The sequence below is a fragment of the Zea mays genome, chromosome 1, assembly GCF_902167145.1.
Source record: "Zea mays cultivar B73 chromosome 1, Zm-B73-REFERENCE-NAM-5.0, whole genome shotgun sequence".
Lineage (NCBI taxonomy): Eukaryota > Viridiplantae > Streptophyta > Magnoliopsida > Poales > Poaceae > Zea > Zea mays.
The window spans coordinates 51,975,732-51,998,542 of NC_050096.1; the positions used below are offsets into that span (position 1 = coordinate 51,975,732).

The 22,811-nt window shown below is 46.9% G+C and overlaps 1 protein-coding gene across 1 annotated transcript; it reads left to right on the forward strand.

Annotated features, from left to right (window-relative positions):
- Positions 1-2,924: 2,924 nt before the first annotated feature.
- On the forward strand, positions 2,925-6,325 carry LOC542420 (calmodulin). Its single transcript, NM_001294152.1, has 2 exons — positions 2,925-3,109; positions 5,617-6,325. Exons 1-2 carry the CDS (start codon positions 3,034-3,036, stop codon positions 5,988-5,990), a joined length of 450 nt encoding a protein of 149 aa, NP_001281081.1. The 5' UTR covers positions 2,925-3,033; the 3' UTR covers positions 5,991-6,325.
- The last annotated feature ends 16,486 nt before the right edge of the window (positions 6,326-22,811 follow it).

The window sequence follows — 22,811 nt, forward strand, 5'->3', positions numbered from 1 at the left end:
TCAACTCTGATAGGTACTGTGAGTAGCACTGTGGTATATTAATGACAGCAATGATGGATCTGTGGGTATATTAGCATCCATATTTGGCATGAAGGAAAAAAAAGGTTGCTAGTCAACATTTAAAAAAATATTGTAGCGTGCACACTAACACTTTAAGCGAGGTTTCTTGAACCATGCCTCGTTTTTTTGCTTGAATTTCAGCATAGTTTCTGTTGGAGCTCTGAAAATCGAAGGAGGGCAAACCGAGCGAGAGATGGGCAAGAACGATACTCGTAAAATGCGTGGGAGTTAGCGCGCACGCAGTGCAGGGCCGCAGGCGGGGAGGAGGACTAGAGAGGAGCCTAGGATAGGAAGCCAGCTGATTGAAAATTCTCTGTGCCTAGCCTACTCACAGCCACAGCTGATTGAAAATTCTCCGCCACCGCGCCAGGAGGCCTGTGGCGTTCGCAATAACTTTGGGCGCTGTCCTCCGATTCAGGGAGCGGTTTCTTTAACCGCGCCGCTGCTGCCAAAAAAAAGGCGCTGGCAGCGCGTGCGTGCGGTAGCGTTGTACTGACACAGGAGGAGGAACCGTCCAGACACAGTCTCGTCACCCGTCCAGACACGGTTCACGTAGAGGAACTGCCAAGTGACGCCACTGTGCTAGCGCCGGGCTACCAGCAGTTACTGCTGGCTGTGCCCGTTCGGTTCGGTTGTGTTGTGTTGTACTACAAGTCAATCGAATGATTGTTCGTTGCAGGCCAGCGGACGCAACGCATGCATGTAGGGCCGGGGTCGTCAGACAGAGAAAAGATCGAAGATGCTCGCAGCTGCTGGCGAACAAGTTGTGCCGGCACGGCTGGGCTGCACCAGTTGGTTGATGGTGTGCGTAGTGCGTACGTGGCTCCACGTACGTCGGCAAGACAGCAAAAGGAAAGATTAGAGCTGTGCCGTCATAGTAGATTACTACGGGGTTTTTGCTGCCGAGGAGGCGAGGACGTCACTAACGATCGCGGCAGCAGGTCTGACTTCCGGTCGCCATCGCCACGATCCTCGAGTCTGCGTAAAAGAAGACGCGATACTCTGACGCTGTGAGCTAGCAAAGGCCTCATGATATATATCGGTCTCTTTTGTCATTTTGGCAGCTTGCTAGCAAAAAGGCACGACCGGTCTAGGTCACCACCAGCCCATGGAAAAGAAATCGTAAGGAAAGACATGCTGCCCAGCCCGGTCCAGGAGTAGGGCATCTCTCCCGAGCTAGTTATCCGAGCCCATTGGGAACGCAGACGAAAGACATACCGGAACAGGGCCCACGTTTCACTTTGGCACAGGAAGGAAAGCTCCATAGCCGCCATTCTCACATGCATGCCACACCGGCCATAGGCACTGCGCACTCTCTCATGTCTCTCATCGAGTGACCGACATGATTGGCATCCCGAGGCAGCCTGGGCATTTGAACCTTGACCAGATCCCAAGCTTCCTCCTTCCCTCCCTGGCGCGCCCCGAGATGGAAATCCAATCGCAGGACTTTTTGCAAAGCTTGATTAAAAAGCAACAAGGCAAGTAGGCGGCGGGTGATGGTGCCAACTGCCAACAGCCATGGATGCCGCTACCCTGCTCACTCTCGCTGGCCAAAAGCGTCAAAGCGGGAAGCCTGCTTTTGAAGCTAATATCTGTGCCATTGTTGGTAGGTACTGGTACTGTACCCTACGAGAGCATCAAAACTGGAATGGAAAAGCAAAGAGTCCAACGAATCATGAATGGGCCTTTCTTTCCTCCATCCTACAGAGTACGTACTCCCTCCTTACAAAACATCTGGTTGGGCTCTAGTACGCGCTACAAGATGCGGCCGCAGCCCGCAGGCCCAGGACCTACGGGAGACGGTACGCGTGCGTAGCTGACGACGTGGCATCGGCGGGGAGCCGGCTCCGCGTCCGAACCGCGTCCGGGGTAATACGGTAATATCCGCCGCTTGGAAAACTGGAGCGTGCCGCCCCCTGTTTGGAAGTCATGGGCACTTTTGTTTATAGCTGGACGCCTGGGCCACATGGCGTCATATCTGCATTTTTCCAAAAAAAAAAAAAAATTACGAACCCACCCTTGCCGAGTTGACGTTCCTTCTGGTTGTGGGTATTTTTTTATAAACTACTCTCTCTGTATAAATAAAATTAATTTTAAAGAATATATATAAAGCAAACATAGTTCGATATATCCTGAATATACTTTCATAGTTTATTCTCTAATGATAGATGCTAATGCTTTCTCTACAATAATGGTAAATAACTTAACTTATGACAAACTAAAGATATGGAGTAAGTAGGGTTAAGGTTCAACCGCCCAAGGCATCGGTACAGGCCCCATGTCTTCCGGTTGAAACTAGTGCCAACATATATTTGAACTAAAGATCGCATTGCCAAGATCTCACTTGTCACAATTCACAGCTAGCAAGTCTCATATCCTGTAGCTTCCTTATATGCTACCCTGTTCCATGTATGTGCTAGTACGACGGAGATCACGATGGGACGATCCATGGCATTGATAGATCCGGCCACAACACAACATGCACGCACGCACGCATAATAAACCACGACGTCGACACCTCCCAAATGCTGGTGAACAAACAACAGCCAAGCCGTGCCCAACCGAAGTGTTGGACAAGCGAGCCAGGTCATCGCATCGCCGAAAGTTGTGCCTGGCGATAGAGCCAGCCCATGATGGTACGTCCCAATCAGTGACCGCGTCCAGCATATCGGGCCATCTCGCACACTGGCATCCCCTGTCAGTCCAGCCTGGGCCAAGGGGCACCACGCCACCACCACAGCCGGCAAGGGCAGTTCGGGGAATTCGCGGGGAAGGGAGGGCGTGGACGGCGGAACGGAGCGGACGGGCCGCCGGCCGCACGCGCATATAAAAATCCCGGTAAAATTCCCCCCCCACCCCCGACGCGACGCCTCAAATCGCTCCCTGCCTCTGGTCACCTCGCTTCCGCTCCCGGCTCCCCTCCGGCCACCCAGACATCGTCCGTTCGCTCGCCAAGAGACAGGACCGGAGACCATGGCGGACCAGCTCACCGACGACCAGATCGCCGAGTTCAAGGAGGCCTTCAGCCTCTTCGACAAGGACGGCGACGGTAAGCTGTTACGCCTCCCGCGTCTCCTTCCTTCGTTCCTTAGCTGTAGTTATTACTGCCTGCCTTGATCTGTATCTACCATGTTGTAGGCTCTCCTATTAGCTGTAGCTGCGCGAATTACCTTGTCTTGACTGCTCTTCACCTGACGTTAGAAACCCAACCCAGGGATTCCGCAAGCCGCATACCTGTTCGTGGCCGCTGTGCGTGAGCCTAAAATTTTGGCCGCGTAGAGCATGCGCCAGCGAGACTGTACGGGCGGTAAAACTTTAGTAGTGCTGTGCAACCAAGAGATGGTGATGCGGCGGCACGTCCCTGCTGCACGGCTGCTCGTGGGTGGGGGAGATCTCGTCTGATTGGGTCCGGGTCCGCGAAAAAGCGCCGCTGCGATCTAGATCGACGTGGTTGCTCGTCGCCGATCGATCCAGATGTGGTGAAGCAGTTAGGCCGAGATCCGGCCCCTTGCTGTCCCACGTGGACCGAGTCCGGCTGGGGCCGCTTTATTTGTAGGCAGTAGGTAGGCGTCAACCAGAACGTTCGTTTGTGGTCGGGGTTGGTTTGGTCGTGGCAGGCAGGAGGGGGCACACACGGACACACATGAGACTTCGGTATGGTTTGAATTGACACTGCATCACCTTTTTAGCTGGCATTATATGCTTATCTATGTCTATGAGCAGGGGTGAGAACTTTCTAGGGCTAGTTTGGAAACTTAAATCCCCTCGAATCCTGGAGGGGATTTAAGTTCTTAAACTAGCCCTACAGGGCAGAATTAACCGTGGAAGAAATTTTCCTCAGGTTATTAGTGTAGGCTGGGGCACGTATTGGCAAGGATCCGATAGCAGTGGAGAAAAAAATTGTCCATATTTTGTATAGACCTGACAGTGGCTTTGGGCATGCTCAGATTTTCATTCATGTTCTGGGGGTTTTGGTTATATCTCCATGGTTTGGGAACACGGGTGTAGGGAGTGGGAGATAATTGGAATTTTCCCACTCCCAATGTTGTCTTCTTGTTATAATTACCACTGTGCCTATGAATTATGGATCCAGCTGGGTCTATGAAATGTGAGCCTGATGGCAATTTTACAAACTTGTTTTTTGCTGGTGTCAAATATCAGAATCTCTTAGCGAGCGGTAGTAAAGCGTGGTTGCCACCTGCTGCTTGTCAGGAGTTTGGAAGTGCAGGGGAGGGCAGTTTGGAAGTCCTGGCTGCTTGTGTGGCGCCGGCCTGTGCTGCCTTTGCACTGTCCAGGTTGCCTATGGCGCAACATTGGTTGAGGTTCTACACTGACATTTTAGAGGCTTGGAGCATACTTAAAGATTAGGCCTCTTCTATATAAATAAAATTTTACTAATATACGCATACCTTTTTATCAGCAAAAAGGAGCATGATATCAAAAATGTATCAATTATTCATATAATATCTTAAAAGTTTCTTGTAATATTTTTTTATGAAGTCATAAATGCTGGTGTGATATCAACCCCGTCCAATAACAATATATAAAATTGCCAAACCCTTCGGTTGTTTTTGAGACATTGTAGACCTTAAATGATTCTGAAACAATTTCAGTTTCCTTTCAGCTCATGCCACAATCACATGCATGATAAATAAGATCCAATAAACAATAGATATGTTAGGCTAAGAATCCATGTTTTTTGACATACTAAAAAAATCTGCATAGATGACATTGATGTTTCTAGAAAAAACTATGTTTAGAACCCTTAACTCAAAAATTATATCATTTACCTCAACATCAAATGAACATGCAAAGAGAATGTTTCTGTAAATTTAGTAAATGGTAATGGTTGTGACGTGATGATTGTGATGTTATATGTTAGATTGTTATATGCATGGCGCTCAGTTTTTAGGTATGAAGTACACATGCAGTGGTTCCATTTAGTAAGGATATTTTTTAAAATCAAGACAATCCTGCTTAGTTCAGGGTCTGTTTGGAACATCTAGAGCTAATAATTAGCTGTGGATTTCCAAACACTCTCAACTAAAAACTCCAGCTAATTGTCAGGTACCTCACAACTAAGAATTAGTCATTAGCTGGCTCAAGCTAAACCCAGTTAACAATTTGTTAGCTGGCTAACTATTAGTTCTAGCGGTTCTAAACGGGGCCTTACCGTATAGCTAATGATTGGCATAGGGAGGTATCACAACCCAGATTATATCTCAGGAGTTAGCCAGTTAGGTACCAAATATTGTGCTAAAATTTCGATACATCCATAGTTATACTTTGGTGGTACTTCCATAGTAGTGTAAAGGCTCTGCCAAAGACTTGGGATCATCTCCTACCTTTCAGGCTGGTTCTGGATAAATGGTTTTCTGACCATCAACCTTCTAAACCATTTGTTAGATCTATGCACCAGAATTTTAATAGTCGTGTCCTTTTGTGAACCAGATGTTTATTGTGACAACTTCTCAGGCTGGTTAAGCATTTGACGTCACTGCTGTGCTAATGTTATATAGATTGACCTGAAATTGCTCCCTGCTGTGCACCGGACAGGTTGCATCACAACCAAGGAGCTCGGAACTGTCATGCGATCACTGGGTCAGAACCCAACCGAGGCTGAGCTCCAGGACATGATCAACGAGGTCGATGCGGACGGCAACGGCACCATCGACTTCCCGGAGTTCCTCAACCTCATGGCCCGCAAGATGAAGGACACCGACTCCGAGGAGGAGCTCAAGGAGGCGTTCAGGGTGTTCGACAAGGACCAGAACGGCTTCATCTCTGCGGCGGAGCTCCGCCACGTGATGACCAACCTCGGCGAGAAGCTGACCGACGAGGAGGTCGATGAGATGATCCGCGAGGCCGACGTCGATGGTGATGGCCAGATCAACTACGAGGAGTTCGTCAAGGTCATGATGGCCAAGTGAGTAAAGCCTGCGGTAACGGTATAGTACCCCGCGGGAATTGAAGGAGGAAACCAAACCGTGCATCGCATATTAGAAAGGCAATGCAGGTCTTGTTTCCTTCGTTTTCCCCATGAAGAAACCGTACTAGCTGTAGCTGCTGAACGTTTGAGTCCCCCTGCTGCCACCCTTATCTCCATTTGTGTCATCGAAACTCCGTGCTTCCCCTGCTGTGTGAATCTGTACGGCTTTGCGTGTTCTGGACACTGATTGCAGTTGGATCCAGTTTGTAGTTCTATTTGTTCATCGAATCTGCCCAGACTCCTTTGGTACCATTCAACAGGCTGCTGCTTTCTGTTTATCCCGTGGTTGTGATGTTCCTTTGGTGCCTTGTGTTTTCAAGAAAACGTCATGTTGTAGAAGGACCATTCAGAGATACGTCATGTTGTAGCAAGCAAGGTGCGCTGGTTTTCTGGATGGCTCATGCGACCTTCGTTATTTCTCTACATCAATGATCACTGCACTAGAGACTAGACAGTAGACACCACGCCTCGGCCGGCCGTCATTTGAGCATCTACAGTAATCTATCGGGGTCGGCGACCCCCGGTGACCCTTCAGTACCTTCTGCTTCTGGTACCCTATTTTCTCACCAGTTTGGACCCCAATAAAACTAGATATTGACCTCAGCAGCTACAAGAGAACCTTGTTTGGCAAAGGCCAGCAGGCCGTATTAGGGACGGATTTATGAATGACTGTCATTTGTTTCAAGTTAGTTTAGTTCTTGTGGTATATTTTTTTTTATTTTTTTTATATAGTATATATTCTATGATTTTTTAGATGTTCACGTAGATAAATATTGTATTTTATGAATAATTTTGAGTGTTTATATAGTACTTGTGAGATGTTTTATGATATATTGTAGGTTACTTAAGGCTATCTTGAGCAGTTTACTCATCATCATCATCTACTATTTAACTTGACTCTATAAATAATGTAGTTTATAATACAAAACAATATGCTGATTTACCGGGCATAGCCTAAATAGTATCCATATGTTTTTATTTTTCTCTATTACGTGTTTATTTTTGTTTTATATTATTTGTATATCTTTAATTATTTACCTAGTACATGAGAGATGCTCTATAGTATATTTTAGGTTGTTTGAGTAGTATCCATATCTTTACATGCTTTTTCTCCTTTGTGTTATTTATATTTTCCTTTATGTTTTGTTCTATCTTTAATTACTTTTGTATTTCTATTTCATTTTTATTATTTTTCTCCATATATAATATTGCATTTTAACTTTTATATTTTCATTGATATTATTATACAACTCATGTACACCTGGTACTTTTTTTCTTTTACTGATAGGACATTGTTTTTTGAACCTAGAACATTTTTCTTAGGAAGATATAACATTGTTTTCCAATCTCAGAAGATTGCCCGCATTTGATTAAAAATAATATTATATCTTTGATAGATAAATGTTCAATAATGAAAGTTCATCTAAATATATCTATATGGAGTCTTGTTTTGAAAGATTAACTGCAAAAGTACCCCCATGACACAACGAAAATTTTAATTGAATGTTCAGTTTGTATACTATGATTTTTAAAAGTATTAAAAATATTTTCTAAATACTGACACGAGTAAATTAATTTAGGCCCTGCTCCGTTTGGATGTCTATATCGAAGGGCATGGAATTGAATTGGAGTTAGTACCAAATTAACCATAGTATTGAAATGAGACGTAATTCTAATTATATTGTTCGGATGTCACTAAATTGAAGTTTAGAATTGTGATGTTTAAATCCACGCAATTACGATATTATGTATTGAGAGAGAGAGAGAGTTTCTAGTTATTGTTGAGTTTGTGATCTAAATTCTGAAAAAGACGACCAAGTTGGTGAGCGAAGCGGAGGCCCGTCGCCGAGAGGATTGACCCGTAGCCCAGGGATGCCTCGGGAGGGGTGCGGGGGATCCCTACTCACCTTAGGGTTTCGCCTAAGTGTTTTGCCTCTATAAATACACTTGTAATCCGCAGGAGATCATCACCTCATTGTAAATCTCCTGCAATCTGTAACCACCCGAAAAATAATGATATTGTTGCTGGTCAACGCCCGTGGTTTTTCCCTTCGCTTTGGAGGGGTTTCCACATTAAATTTGTGTCGTATTGATTCCTAACAGTTATAGTCTAATTTCAAAGAATTAGGTCTTTATTCCAAATCTTAATTTCACATGTAACCAAACAACATAACTCAGGAAAGTCGATTTCAACTTTTAATTTCGTGCTCCAATATCTACATTCAAATGGTATAAAATGTCTATAGGAAGGGTGGGGCGTGGGCATGGCTGCGAGATGCGGCATGCTTCAGATTTTCAGCTGTGGCATATTGTTAGGTGTTTGGTTTATGGCCAAAATGCAATACGACAAGTCAAATTTGGCAGCCGATTTGTTCACCCTGATTTTGGCTAAGAATTGACACAATTCTACATTGGTGCGGTCAAAATTTTCTAGACATGGCCTAAATTTGGCTTCCAACCAAACATAGACCAAATTGATTTGGCAAGGCCAGTAGTTGGCCTGGCAATTAGGACCTGCATCCAAACACTAGGGGCCTGTTTCGTGTGGCGCGGAAGCTGCCACACCCTGCCTAAGCAGCGACGCTCGATTTAGTCACCACAATGACGGCGACAAATCTGTGGCGCGCTGTGGCGTGGGCGGCGGCCAACCAAACCAGCCCCAAAAAAGTATATACCTACTCCAGCCATAAAAAAGTATCACGGCTAGGTTGGCCCTTGCTCCATCGTAAACGAGTTTTTATGATCTTGACAAGGAACCATTGTGCCGTCACTAATCAATTGAGCACTAAGAGCAACTCCAAGTGTTTTCTAAAAAAATTATTCCCAAAACATTATTGTTGACTCCTTTTTGGAGCGCCAAACACTCAACAAAACCGTGGCGGTGCTCTCTGGTCAGGCGCGGACGGTCCGCGGCACAGGGCCGGATGGTCCGCGACCTGGCGCAGGGGCTAGGGTTCTCTGCCTGACGGTCCGTGCCCTAGGGCCGGACGGTCCGCGCGTGCGCAAGGGCGGCAGAGGATCGCCGACGGCACCTGGATCTCGCTCCCGGGAGGGACCCTGTCGGAGAGGAGAGATCCTAGGAGTTGTCTAGGCTCGGGTAGACCGACCTAGACTCCTCTAATCGACGTAGAGTCGAGGAGAGGCGGCGAATTTGGGGATCGAGAGGCTAAACTAGAACTAGACTAGAACTACTCCTAATTGTACAGGAAATAAATGCGAAATAGAAGTTGTATTGATTCGATTGATGATTACAAATCGATCGTATACCTCTCTATTTATAGAGGTGGGGGGCTGGACCCTTTACAAACTAATTTCCGAGCTTATCCCGAGATTCTCGCCAACAAACATAGCAAAAATCTCGGAACCTTAATCTGTTCTGCGCTTGCGCGGACCGTCCGGCCCACAGGCGCGGACCGTCTGCCGCTCATTTTGGTTCCAAACATATGCCCCCTGCCTTTTGGTGGAGCTGAGCGAACCAAAAGCAACTAACTCGATGTGATCACATCGGTTTTCTTAGGCATCTTGACACTTACTAGGATGATACGAGTGGCCTTAGTCCCGATGGTTGACTCAACGGACGTGACCCCTTTAGCTTTGATCGAACTGTTAGTCTCAATACCGCCGAGCGCCATACTGGTCCTGACCAATTCGTCACCTTGCTTTCCTAATTTTCTAAGTGTTCTGGCGTAGCTTCGTAGTCGACCAGATCTTCTCCTTGCAGGTCGTCTTCCTCCATGGGTGTTGGTACGTCGTTGCAGGTGTCATGGTGTATTGCGGATGAGTCGGCCTCAGGGGTCGGACGGTCCGTGCCCTGTACGGTTGGTCCGGTCTTTATAGCCGGACTGTCTGCCATACCTGCAAAGAGCTGCACAGTTGTTGTTTTATTTTCTGTCTCTGTGGCCGTTTGATTTTCCTCAACGGCCTTTGGTCTCCATCTCTTTTGTGGTGGTGGATACTGTGGATATGTGTCATTGAATATTTTTCCGCCTCCTTCTCCCGATTCTCCTTTGCTCTAAGGCGCTGTAATTTTCGCTTTTGCGATCGTGTCAATCCCGATGGGCACCATCGGGGCATGAAGTATTTTGGATCGGCTGTTTTGTTGATAGTCATACCTTCTTTTTTGTTTGTGTTGTCTGATTCACCAAAAATCATCGGCCCTTTATTATTTTGTTGTACGACGACATCTGTTGTTCCTATTTTAATGGCGTCTCCTTTTTTCGTACTATTGGAGGTTGTAGCTGTATGCCCCTCTGCCAGATTAGTCAGCCTTTGGGGCTGAGTTGTTCGACAATCTTGTTGGGCCTGTGCTCGTGGACCAGATTGAGAGGCTCTCAATCGGTCTTGTACTGGAGATGTCAACCTATTGAATACAGATGTTTGAGGTGCCCCCCAAGCGGGTACTGTGGCATCCCAAATGGATATGGTGGCATGCCCCATATTTGATTTGGGACATATGGTGGAGGTATGTATGTGTATGGATATGGCATAGGTGGATATGGTGGTGGAGGTGTCCATGCAGGTACGTTAGGTCTTAATTGAACATTATGATCTCCCGTCCTTTCCGATTGGTGTGGTGGTCCAATCAGCCTAACTTGCTGTCGCACCTGGGTGGGTAAGCGAGGTCGCTTTGGTGGTCGGTCGCTAGGGCCAGCCTTCTTTTTCACATATTCAGACAATAATTGATCAAAGGTCGGACTAAATTTTACCAACTGACCAGTTGTCTTGAACGTGTTAGTTTTCCACGTACCTGTTTCTGGTCGTCATGGTTTGAAGGTACGTGGTCGCCGCGGCTCTTCGGCGTTGCTGGACCATCCGCTGGAACGCTCCGAATCGTCCGATGATGTTACGGACTGTCCGCGCCTGGGCATCAGACCGTCTGCGATGTGTAGTATGGGTTCTCGCGCATATCCCCTTGTCTGCGCTTGCCCCCCAGTGCCGGAGTTTGTGATGGCCACTTTCAGTGTCTCTCCTCCATCAGGAGTCTTCTTGGCCACCACTTTCCTGCAATAGATTTTGTTGTTTCCATCGGCCTCCCGTGAGTTGCCGATGATGACTTCTTTGTCTTTTCCCTTATCAGCTGAGCTGGGCCGAATTAGGACCCTTTTGCCCTTGAAGTCGATCATATTCATTGGAAAGGGCTCCATGTCCTCCTGAAATTTCAATCGTCCCTCGTTAATGGCCGATTGGATTTGTCGTCGGAACACATTACAATCATTAGTGGCACGGGAAAATGAGTTGTGCCACTTGCAGTATGCGCGATGCTTTAGTTCGTCGGCAGGTGGAACAATATAATCAATTTTAATGTTACCATTTTTTAGTAATTCATCGAATATCTTATCACATTTGCCAACATTAAATGTAAACTTAATCTCCTCTTGCCGTTTCTTTTGAACTGGCTGCAAGAAGGAGCAAGCCGAAGATTTGGCCTGCTCAGGCCAAACTATTTTGGCAGTGTAAATTTCCTTTGGTTCACCGTCCGAACTACTTTGATTGTGTTCTACTATATGGACATTATCATGAACTGTTTTGACTAGTTCTTTGCTTCGGCTTTCACAAGCCGAAGCTTTCTGATGTAATTGTGCTAGCGTAAATGTTGGGGACTTGTTCTCAAATGCTATGAATCAAGAACAAGGCAACATAGAAAATGTTAAACGTTAAAGTCTTTCGTCCTCCGAAGCATTATTTCCCGTGGGATATAATGATCTTTGGACGAAGGTTATGAATGACATACCTTCGACAGCATAACATATAAAGATGAAGGAATCATATGAAATATAAAACAACATAAACAATCAAGTTCCATTATCAACTCATTTTTATTTTATCATTATGGAGAATAGAGATGATATCAAATTACAAATGTACCTTTCGGCTTGAAAGAAGGTAAAAGTACAAGCGTGACGCAAAAGGAAATGCTGAGTCCGCGTGAACAGTACGGGAGCACTGTTCATCTATTTATAGGCACGGGACGCAACCCATGTAAAATTACATTTATGCCCTTTATAGTCAACTACAATAATGACACAAAACATCATGGGTCTTTAAGTCATTTCATCTTTAAGTCGGTTTACCCCTTTGTCTTGAGATCTGCCACTGTGCCAAAGCTTTATAGGTGATAGCTTCGACACTGCTTCTGAGAAGATCTGCCGAAGGTGTTCTCTTTCTTTAGGATCTTCGGCTACGAAGCATACCCCCAACAGTAGCCCCTTCGCGGTGCTAGATCGTTTTTCGTAATGAGCTTGATCCGTGAAAAAGTCTTTTAGGCTTCGGGATGCCGAAGATCCGAAAAACGCCTTCCCTGAGCTCGTTGGCGAGAAACGATTAAAATAATCCTCGCGCGAAGTGGCCTGATCTTGCAGCAGTTACGCGCGCCCTAGCGATTCACCTTCTCGGACCCTGTGGCCCACCGTTCAGCGAGTGCGGGTGGCTGTTTGTCCGATGCGGAAGACCTTGACGATTTACCTTCCCACCTGCGGCACTATATAAGCAGACGGGTAGGTGTGAAGTTACCACAGCATTCATTACTATTGTACTGTTCTGCTGCCAAAATATTGACCAAAACCGAAGCTTGTTTGCTGCATCCTCAACCGAAGCTATTTACTTTGCTCAAGCTTCGTAGCAAGAAAAAGCTTCGGCAAGATAAAGAAAAATTTTCAACTTCAAAAAACAAGAAATTCAATCATCAGATGGCCAGAGTGCGTTCCACAGCTAGGGTTACGCATGACGGAGAGGAAGCCGAAGGTGCTGAAACTGCCCCAATCTCCGAAATGATAAAGCGCTCGGGGCTGGTAGCATCGGAGGATGCACCTGCCGCTGAAACAGAACAGGCTGATGTTGAGGAGACAGAGTCTGAAGATAATTACAGCGCGGTGCCAAGCAAACCCAGCCACCTGGATTTCGGGAAATCCACCATCTCCGAAGATGATTTACCTAAGCTGTTGAAATTGGGCTATTTCAGTGAAGCGAAGAAAGAGCTAGTTCGTTTTGGTGGGGAAGAGACTACTCCGAAGCCAGGAAAGGATGAAGTAGTAGTCTTCAAAAGTTTCTTTAAGGCTGGCTTAAGATTTCCTTTGAACAAGATGATTGTTGTTGTATTGAAGAAGTTTGGGATCTACCTTCATCAGCTAACTCCCAACGCTATTGTTCGGCTTAGCGTTTATATCTGGGCTCTGTGAAGCCAAGGGGTGGAGCCATTTGGCGAAGGCTTCTGCCGTGTACACGAGCTTCATTATCAGACGAAAGCTAGAGGAGATGGGCTACATGAAAATTTTGGCTGCTACAATTTTGCCTATCGCAAGACCACAAAATTTCCAGTAATTAGCTACCGAAGCAAGTGGCCGGCTGGCTGGAAGTCTGAATGGTTTTACGTCAAAGTTGACGAAGATAAGGAGGACCGGGTCCAGAGTCCGCTAGAATTGATCTTTGGAGAGACCAGACCGCAGTGCAACATGACACCAGGGAGTCCAAGCCAAATTGCCCTGGCTGAATTCCGAGTTATTGCAGATCATATCGGCACTAGGGACTTAGTGCAAGAATTTTTGGCCTTTAGAGTGTTCCCAACTTTGAAGGAGTGGGACATGCCGAAGCTGAAGGGGGAAAAGAAGAAGGGGGAACTTATTCGGTTGCCTTACCATTATAAATTCAAGAAACATTTCAAAGTGCCCTGCCAAGAGTGGCTGGACACGATCGAAGTAATGTGCAATGAAATACTAGGTAATTACTCCAAAAAAGAAGATCAACTAATGACTGCAGCCTTCGGCACCCGCCCGAAACGAAGGTTGAACCGAGTAATGGATGCTCTAGACTTTGAGTATCCCGACTACGAGCGGCTGGACAAGGATGCTGAAGGGCAAAAAAGAAAGAGAGTAGCTAGCGTTCTGAATAAAGACGATGAAGAACAATTGAAAAAGAAAAAACTGAAGCCTGAGCCGAAAACAGATGCTTAGAAGAAGAGAAAAGCTACAGCTCCGAAGCAGAAGACAATTGACGAAGAAGAAGAAACTGCTGCAACACCCTCTACCACCGACGTGGAGGAAATGCTAAAGGTAATGACTGAATCTTTGCCTGTCAAGCTAAGTCCACTGGGGCCACATCTGACGAAGCTTTTTTAGAAGGAAAAGGAGCCTGCAAAAACGAAGAAGGTAACTAGGCCAAAAAAGCAAAGAATTATTACAGTGACAGAAGCCATCAAAGGGACACCACCAGGAGCTTCAGCTCTGAAGGCGCCAGCTGTTGAAAGCACGACAGCCACCGAAGCTGCAGCTGCAGAAGCCACAACTACCGAAGCTGCCACAGCCAAAGATATTCATTTAGAGTGCACTATTGCGGATATTGATAAGATACTGCTACATATGGCCACAGAAGAAGCTGCTGCAGCCACTGAACAGACTACGACCCCAGAACCCGAAAAGGAGAAAGAAATAGCCGAAGACACTTCGGAAGATGAAACTTTTAACTTTCAAAACTTAGTTGGTAAAGAGCTGACAAAGGCTGAAAAAGAAGAGCTAAAAGAATATGCTTTATCTTGCGGATATCAGCCAGGAGCACTTCTCTTCGGTGGCATTGATGACGAAAAATTGGGCTGCATCCGGGATCAGACCGGAGCGAAGGTTATCGGTACTCTATCAAAGAGTATTGGTTTCCCAAAGCTCGAAACAGATATCAGCCGATACCGACGACAACACATTGTTGGTAGTTTATTCTATTCCAATTTCAAGGTAAACTTTTCTTTAACTTTTATTATTTCAATAACGAAGATGTTTTGTAACGAAGGTAGTTTGTATGCAGAGTATGCTACTGAGCAAAGCTTTGAAAATGCAGCAAGATTTGGAAGATAAAAAACACGAAGTTATAATTGAAAACTTAGAAAGCAAGATAAAAGACCAATCAGCTGCTCTTGAAAAGAAAGACTTCGAGCTTCAGACAACCGAAGGCTTATTGGCAGAAGCTGAAGCTAAAATAGCAGAACTAAATACGAGCTTCTCTCCCAGTCAGAAAGCTTCGAACAAGAAAAGCAGCAGCTTAATGCAAAATTTGAGGCCGAGGTCCAAAAAAGTTCATATTTGAAAAAATCATTGATAAGCCTTCAAAACAAATGTCTAGAGTTCAGTAATCGATGTGTTCAACGGTTGAAGCAAAACTTCTATTCGGTTGGAGCCAGCAGCGAAAAATTTAATCCTTCATCTGAAGACCTGCCAGGGGCCTTCGAACATATCAAAGGTGAGATTGATGACCTTGAAGAAGTTATAGCTGGACATGGTGACTTTTGTGCCCTGGTAGCTTCTCAGGGTACAGCTGTCGCCTTCCTGAAATCTGGCTGCGAACATGGAAAGGTTATTAATAGACCCAATTTCAGCTTATCACCAGTAGACCTGGTTGATATTCCCAACCTTGCTCGAAGCATAGCAAATAGATTTATAAAACTAGTATGGACAAAGGGTGGACGAAGCAAAGCTGGTGATGAAGTTTGGAGTCATCTTAAGCTGGTAACAAGAATCATACCTTGTGCTTACGTCTTCCTTCGAACTTGAATTTTGCTTACAATACTTAAATACGTACAGGATGACGAAGCCGGGTCCGAAGCTAAAGAGTAAGAAGACGAAGCCGAAGTTTAGCGGATGACGAAGTCGAAGCCGAAGCCAAAGCTTAATGGACACTAATGAAGCTTGAGTAGATAACTGTAGGAAAAACTCTAAAACCCCTTGTAAAATCCTTTGTAAAGAACAATGTAATTAATTTTCACTTTGTAAACTTTGTCCATACCTTGTAATATATTCTTACCTTTCCGTCAATGTATAACGTGCTTTGGTGTGAACAAAATTAGCATTTTTGAGCCGAAGGCGAAAAACACCTTCCCTTCTTTTCGTACACAGCGAAGCATAAAGACTGCTTTCTTTTTTTCCCTTTTTTGCCAAAGCCTTATCTTTAGAGCCGAAGCAACTGCCTGTGTTATGATGATGATGATCCTACGTATGCCTAAATGAATGTTTATGAATGCAAATGTATGATGTAATGTATAATGCAAACGAATGTCCAAACACACACATACGAAGCCACAACCATATCCTTCATTCCCTTAGGAATAACCAGTCTCTTTGTCATTTATTTTTCGGCTTCACCGCTTATTTTTTGGTGTATCAACGCTGACTTTTCGCTGTAAGTTCTGCATCCCCTTAGGAACGTCTTTTGAACTTTTTCGCCTTCTATTTCGGCGGTATCGCGTTGACTTTTCGCGCTTCGCCTTATATTTCGGCAGAATCAGCGTTGACTTTTCGCTGTAATCTCTGCATTCCCTTAGGAACGACTTTTGAGCAGGAAACTTACACTGCGCTCCCTTAGGAATGTCTTTTAGTAGCTTCATCGTGCTCTGCATCCCCTTAGGGACGTCTTTCGAGCTTCTCCCTGCTTTTTCTTTTCTCTTTGCACTCGATGGTGCGTGCTCAGCTTTTACATTTACAACTTTGGGGGATATTGCTCTTGTAGAGCTGAAATAAGAAAAAGAGAAATTACATGCTATGGCCCCATTAAAAACCTTTCTCCCCCTTTGGAAAGGAAAAGGGTGCCATAGGAAAAAAAGAAAAAATAGAAAAAAAATAAAAAGATTACATTAAGCTACACATAGTATCGCCGAAGCTCATCCGCATTCCAAGATCTAGGAATGTCGTTGCCGTCCATATCCTTCAATCTGTAGGAACCGGGTCTTGAGGAAGATACTACCAGAAAAGGTCCTTCCCACTTCAACTGTAACTTGCCTACTGTATCTGGGTTGGCAACTCTCCGAAGTACCAAGTGCCCTGGCCTGATATTTTTTAATCGAACTTTTCTGTCACGCCATTTTATTGTCTCGGCTTGGTATTTATTGATGTTCTCCACAGCCTGAAGCCTGATCCCTTCTATAACATCTTTTGCCACAGAATAATCAGCTTCGTCCTCTGCCGAAGCTATTGTTCTTATTGAACCTGCTTTAGCTTCTTCTGGGGTTATTGCTTCGTCACCAAACAATAATTTGAACGGTGTAAAGCCTGTTGACCTTGACACTGTTGTGTTGTGGCTCCACACCACTTTGATCAATTCATCTGGCCACTTTCCTCTGGGCTGATTGAAGATTAACTTCATTATTCCTGTCATTATAATGTCAGTAGCTCTTTCGACAAGTCCATTTGACTCCGGATGTCTAATTGATGCAAAATGGATCTTCGTGCCAATTTTTTCACAAAGCTCTTTGAAAGCTTCAGCATCAAACTATGTTCCATTGTCTATAGTAATAGCCTTTGGCACTCTGAAGCGACAAACAATATTTTGCCAGAAAAATTTCTGAACAGTAACCGAAGTTATTGTGGCTAAAGGCTTCGCCTCAATCCATTTGGAAAAATATTCTACTGCCACCACAACATATTTTAAATAACCTTGTGCTGGTGGAAGTGGGCCTAACAAATCAAGGCCCCACCTTTGCAACGGCCAAGTGGGCTGTATTAGCTGAGTCAGAGATGAAGGCTGTTTTTGATCTCTTGCACATTTTTGACAACCTTCGCACTTTTGGACTAATTCTGCTGCATCCGAAGCTACCTTTGGCCAATAAAATCCTTGACGAAAGACTTTCCCCAGCAAGGGCCTAGATCTGATGTGAGATCCACATAGACCTGCGTGTATTTCCTTCATCAATTCTATACCTTCAGCTCTGGATAAACATTTGAGCAATGGAGAGCAGACTCCATGTTTGTATAACTCCCCTTCTATTATTACGTATGGTCGGGCTCTTGCCTCTATTCTCTTATTATAAGCTTCGTCATCTAAAAGACAATTGCCCTGGAGAAAGGATATAATCTCAGTTCTCCAATCTTCACTATGAACAGGAGATATATTGAGTACTACTCTTTCAAGAAGTTCCACCGAAGGTGCTCTTATTGTCTCAAAGAATACTTCCGAAGGTAAAGGCAGCCCCTATGCCGCTGATTTGGCTAACAGATCAGCGTGCTCATTTTCTCCTCGTGGAATGTTCTTAACAGAAAACCCTTCGAAAGAAGCTTCAAGCCTTCGAACTGTATCTAAGTATTTCTCAAGCTTCGGGTCTCTTGCTCTACAACTCTTGTCAATATATCCAGAAATAACTTAGGAATCGGTTTTAAGAACCGCCCTTCTTATCCCCATTGCCTTTAACTTCCAAAGTCCCAAAAGCAAAGCTTCGTATTCAGCAATATTATTTGTGCAGCTGAAATCAAGTTTCACTGCATAACATGTTCTGACTTTAGAAGGTGCAACTAAGATAGAAGCTGCACCTGCACTGAAGGTTCCCTAGGAACCGTCGCAGAACACTGTCCAAGCTTCGACATCTTTACTTGCTTCTTCTTCCTGAGCCCCTGGCGTCCAGTTAGCGATGAAGTCTGCTAACGCCTGGGACTGGATCGAGGATCTGTGCACATAATCAATGGTGAATTCATTGAGTTCCGCAGCCCACTTTCCAATCCTTCCAGTAGCTTCTCTGTTCCTCATAATATCCTTCAAAAGCTGTGATGAAGGAACAATTATGTGAAATGCTTGAAAGTAATGCCGAAGCTTCCTGGAGGCCATTAAGACAGCATATAACACTTTCTACAATTCTGTATAGTTTTTCTTTGATGACCTGAGAACTTCGGAGACGAAGTATACTGGGGCTTGCCTTTTGATTTGTCCTTCAAGCTTTTCCTGCACAAGCGCTGCGCTTACTGCAGAATGCGAAGCTGCCACATATAATAACAGAGGAGCCCCTGGCGTGGGTGGAGTTAACGTTGTTAGATCTATCAGGTACTGCTTCAGCTCTTTGAAGGCTTTCTGCTGAGCTGATCCCCATTGAAAGACTTCGGCCGACTTCAGCACTTCAAAGAATGGTAAATTTCTCTCTGCTGATCTAGATATGAATCGATTCAGAGATGCCAGTCTTCCTGTCAGCCGTTGAGCTCCCTTCTTTGTGCTTGGCGGCTCCATCCAAAGGATAGCTTCGATTTTATTTGGATTAGCTTCAATCCCTTTTGTTGAAACTAGACAACCAAGGAATTTTCCCTTCTTTACTCCGAAGACACATTTTTCTGGATTCAACTTCAGGCCAGCTTGCCTAAAGTTGGCAAATGTTTCCTGCAGATCAACAATGTGATTTTCTTGCTTCGTGCTTTTTACTATGATATCATCAACATATGTTAGCACATTTCTGCCTATCTGGGAATGAAGGACTTTCGCTATCATTCTGTTGAAGCTTCCTCCAGCATTCTTGAGCCCCTCAGGCATCCGAAGATAACAATATGTACCACTGGGGGTTATTTAAGCTGGTTTTTGGCTCATCTTCCTTCTTCATCCAGACTTGATGGTAGCTTGAATAACAATCTAATAGACTCATGAGCTCCGATGAAGCTGTTGTATCTACTAGAGAATCTATCCTTGGTAATGGAAACTCATCCTTCGGGCATGCCTTATTAAGATCAGTAAAATCGATGCACATTCTCCATTTAACATTGGCCTTCTTCACCATAACAGTGTTAGCTAGCCATTCTGGGTATTTTACTTCTCTGATGACTCCAGCACTAAGAAGTCTTTTCACCTCATTCTGAGCACCTTCGGCTTTGTCATCAGACATTTTCCGAAGCCTCTACTTTCTGGGTCTGAAGGATGGATCGACATTGAGCGAGTGTTCAATGACATCCCTGTTGACACCACAGAGATCATTGGAGGACCATGCGAAGACATATTTGTTGTTGAACAGAAACCTTATTAGGTTTTTCTCCTATTCCTCAGACAATTGAGATCCCAGCAACACCTTCTGCTCTGCTATATCTTCACATAAGAGCATGGGCTTCGGCTGATCGGCCGAAGCAGCCTTCTCCCTTCTGTACTTGTATTGCTCACAAGCTTCGGCTCCATCAATATTATGGATTGCTTTTGAATCTATCCAGTTTCCTTCAGCCTTTCTGGCAGCTTCCTGGCTTCCATGAATAGCAATAGACCCTTGATCCGAAGGTATCTTCATGCAAAGATATGCTGGATGAAGAATTGCTTCAAAAGCATTGAGTGTCCCCCGACCAATGATTGCATTGTAGGGGTACTCCATGTCAACAATATCAAACACAATTTGCTCAGTTCTTGTATTGTTGATAAATCCGAAGGTCACTGGCATCGTGATCTTGCCGAGCGCTATAATTTGTCTTCCTCCGAAGCCACAAAGAGGGTGTGTAGCATCATGAATCTTATCCTCTAGCTCTTGCATTTGTCTGAAGGCCTTAGCAAATATAATATCTGCTGCACTGCCTGTGTCAACCAGAACATTGTGAACCAGAAATCCTTTTGTCGGGGACCATAATTAGGGGTACCCCCAAGACTCCTAATCTCAGCTGGTAACCCCCATCAACACAAAGCTGCAAAGGCCTGATGGGTGCGATTAAGCCAAGGCTCGGTCCATTCAAGGGACACGACCTCGCCTCACCCGAGCCCAGCCTCGGGCAAGGGCAGCCGACCCCGGAAGATTCATGTCTCGCCCGAGGACCCCCTCAAGCGACGGACACACCTTCGGCTCGCCCGAGACCCAGTCTTTGCCAAGAAGCAACCTTGGCCAGATCGCCACACCGACCGACCGAATCGCAGGAGCATTTAATGCAAGGATGGCCTGACACCTTATCCTGTCACGCGCCCTTCAGTCGACAGAGCCGAAGGTGACCGCAGTCACTTCGCCGCTCCACTGACCGGCCTGACAAGAAGACAGCGCCACCTGTGTCGCTCCGACTGCTGTGCCACTCGACAGAGTGAGGCTGACAGCAGCCAAGTCCGACCTCGGGCGCCATATGAAACTCCGCCTCGCCCGACCCCAGGGCTCGGACTCGGGCTCGGCCCCGGAAGATGACGAACTCCGCTTCGCCCGACCCCAGGGCTCAGACTCGGGCTCGGCCCCGGAAGACGACGAACTCCGCCTCGCCCGACCCCAGGGCTCGGACTCGGGCTCGGCCCCGGAAGACGACGAACTCCGCCTCGCCCGACCCCAGGGCTCGGACTCGGGCTCGGCCCCGGAAGACGACGAACTCCGCCTCGCCCGACCCCAGGGCTCGGACACGACCTCGACCTCGAAAGATCGACTCGACCCCGACCTCGGAGGAGCCTCCGCCTCGCCCGACCCAGGGCTCGGACCGACCACGTCACAGGAAGGGCCATCATTACCCTATCCCTAGCTAGCTCAGGCTACGGGTAACAGGACCGACGTCCCATCTGGCTCGCCCCGGTAAACAGATAATGATGGCGCCCCGCGTGCTCCATGACGACGGTGACTCTCAACCCCTTACGGAAGCAAGGAGACGTCAGCAAGGACTCAACAGCCCCGACAGCTGTCCTTCCGCAAGGCTCCAACGCTCCTCCGACGGCCACGACATCACATGAATAGGGTGCCAAAACCTCTCTGGCTGCCACGACGGCATGTACTTAGGGCACTAGCTCCTCTCTGCTAGACACGATGGCGCACTGCTACACCTCCTATTGTACACCTGGACCCTCTCCTTATGCCTATAAAAGGAAGGTCCAGGGCTCTCTTACAAAGAGGTTGGCCGCGCGGGAGGACGGGACGACGCGTAGGGTCCCTCGCTCTCCCCCCACGCGGACGCTTGTAACCCCCTACTGCAAGCGCACCCGACCTGGGCGCAGGATAACACGGAGGTCGTGGGTTTTCCCCTTTTCTCCCTCTCTTCTACCCCCCTTTGTGCTCCGTCTCGCGCCTACCCATCTGGGCTGGGACACGCGGCGACAATTTACTCGTCGGTCCAGGGACCCCCCGGGGTCGAAACGCCGACAGTTGGCGCGCCAGGTAGGGGCCTACTGCGTGTTGACAAACAGCTCCCCGTCAAGCTCCAGATGGGTAGTCTCCAGCAACCTTTCCAACCCGGGACGGTGCTCCGTTTCGGGAGTCTTGAGTTCATGTCCCTCGACGGCAGCTACAACATGATACTCCTTCCTCCGTCGCGCGACGGCGACAATGGCAGTCGACAACCCGCCCGCCGGTGGTAGAATCGACGACGTCTTCCCCACGAGGCGGAAGAACGACGTCCGAGTTTGTCCCGTCACCTTCCCCGTCGGAGGAGGAGGAGGCGGGGCAACCGTGGCCAAGCAGGAGGCAGCACCTCATCGGCTGTCGAGCGAGTCGACGGCGCTGGTGCCCCGACGGGGGACATGTCGGGCGTCGACCTCGCGTCTGAGACGAAGATGAGCGTCGTTTCCCCGCAACACGCCAGCTCCAAGCGGACGGACGACGCCAGCACGCTCGCGAAGGACTTGCTGGGCGTCACGCTCCTACCTGAGACGACGGTGCAGTCCGCCCCTGACGTGACAACGTCACCACCTGTCGACCAAGAGGTACCGACCGATTCCCGTCTCATGCCTTTTGGATTCGGCCTCGACCCACCAAGCGACCCCGCTTTGGTGGAAGCCTTCATAGAGGCATGCACCAACCCTCCGGGGTATCATATGCGGTCAGCCTGGGACCGGCTGACGGCCGTCTCGACCTACGGACCCTCGGGTTCCGAGGAAGATGACGAGCCCGACTTTGGTTGGGATTTCCATGGGCTCGGTAACCCCAGTGCCATGCGGGACTTCATGACCGCATGCGACTACTGCCTTTCCAATTGTTCCGACGGTAGCCGCAGCTTCGGCGACGGAGATGGCGGCCCAAGTCGTGAATGTTTCCACGTCGATCTAGGGGGTCCTGACGAAGGCAACCATCTTGGTATACCGAAAAACGGTGATCCCCCTAGGCCTGCGCCTC

Coding starts and splice junctions, on each gene's coding strand:
- LOC542420 (NM_001294152.1), top strand. CDS start 3,034: ATGGCGGACCAGCTCACCGACGACCAGATCGCCGAGTTCAAGGAGGCC. Junction 3,110..5,616: donor CTTCGACAAGGACGGCGACG/GTAAGCTGTTAC, acceptor TGCACCGGACAG/GTTGCATCACAACCAAGGAG.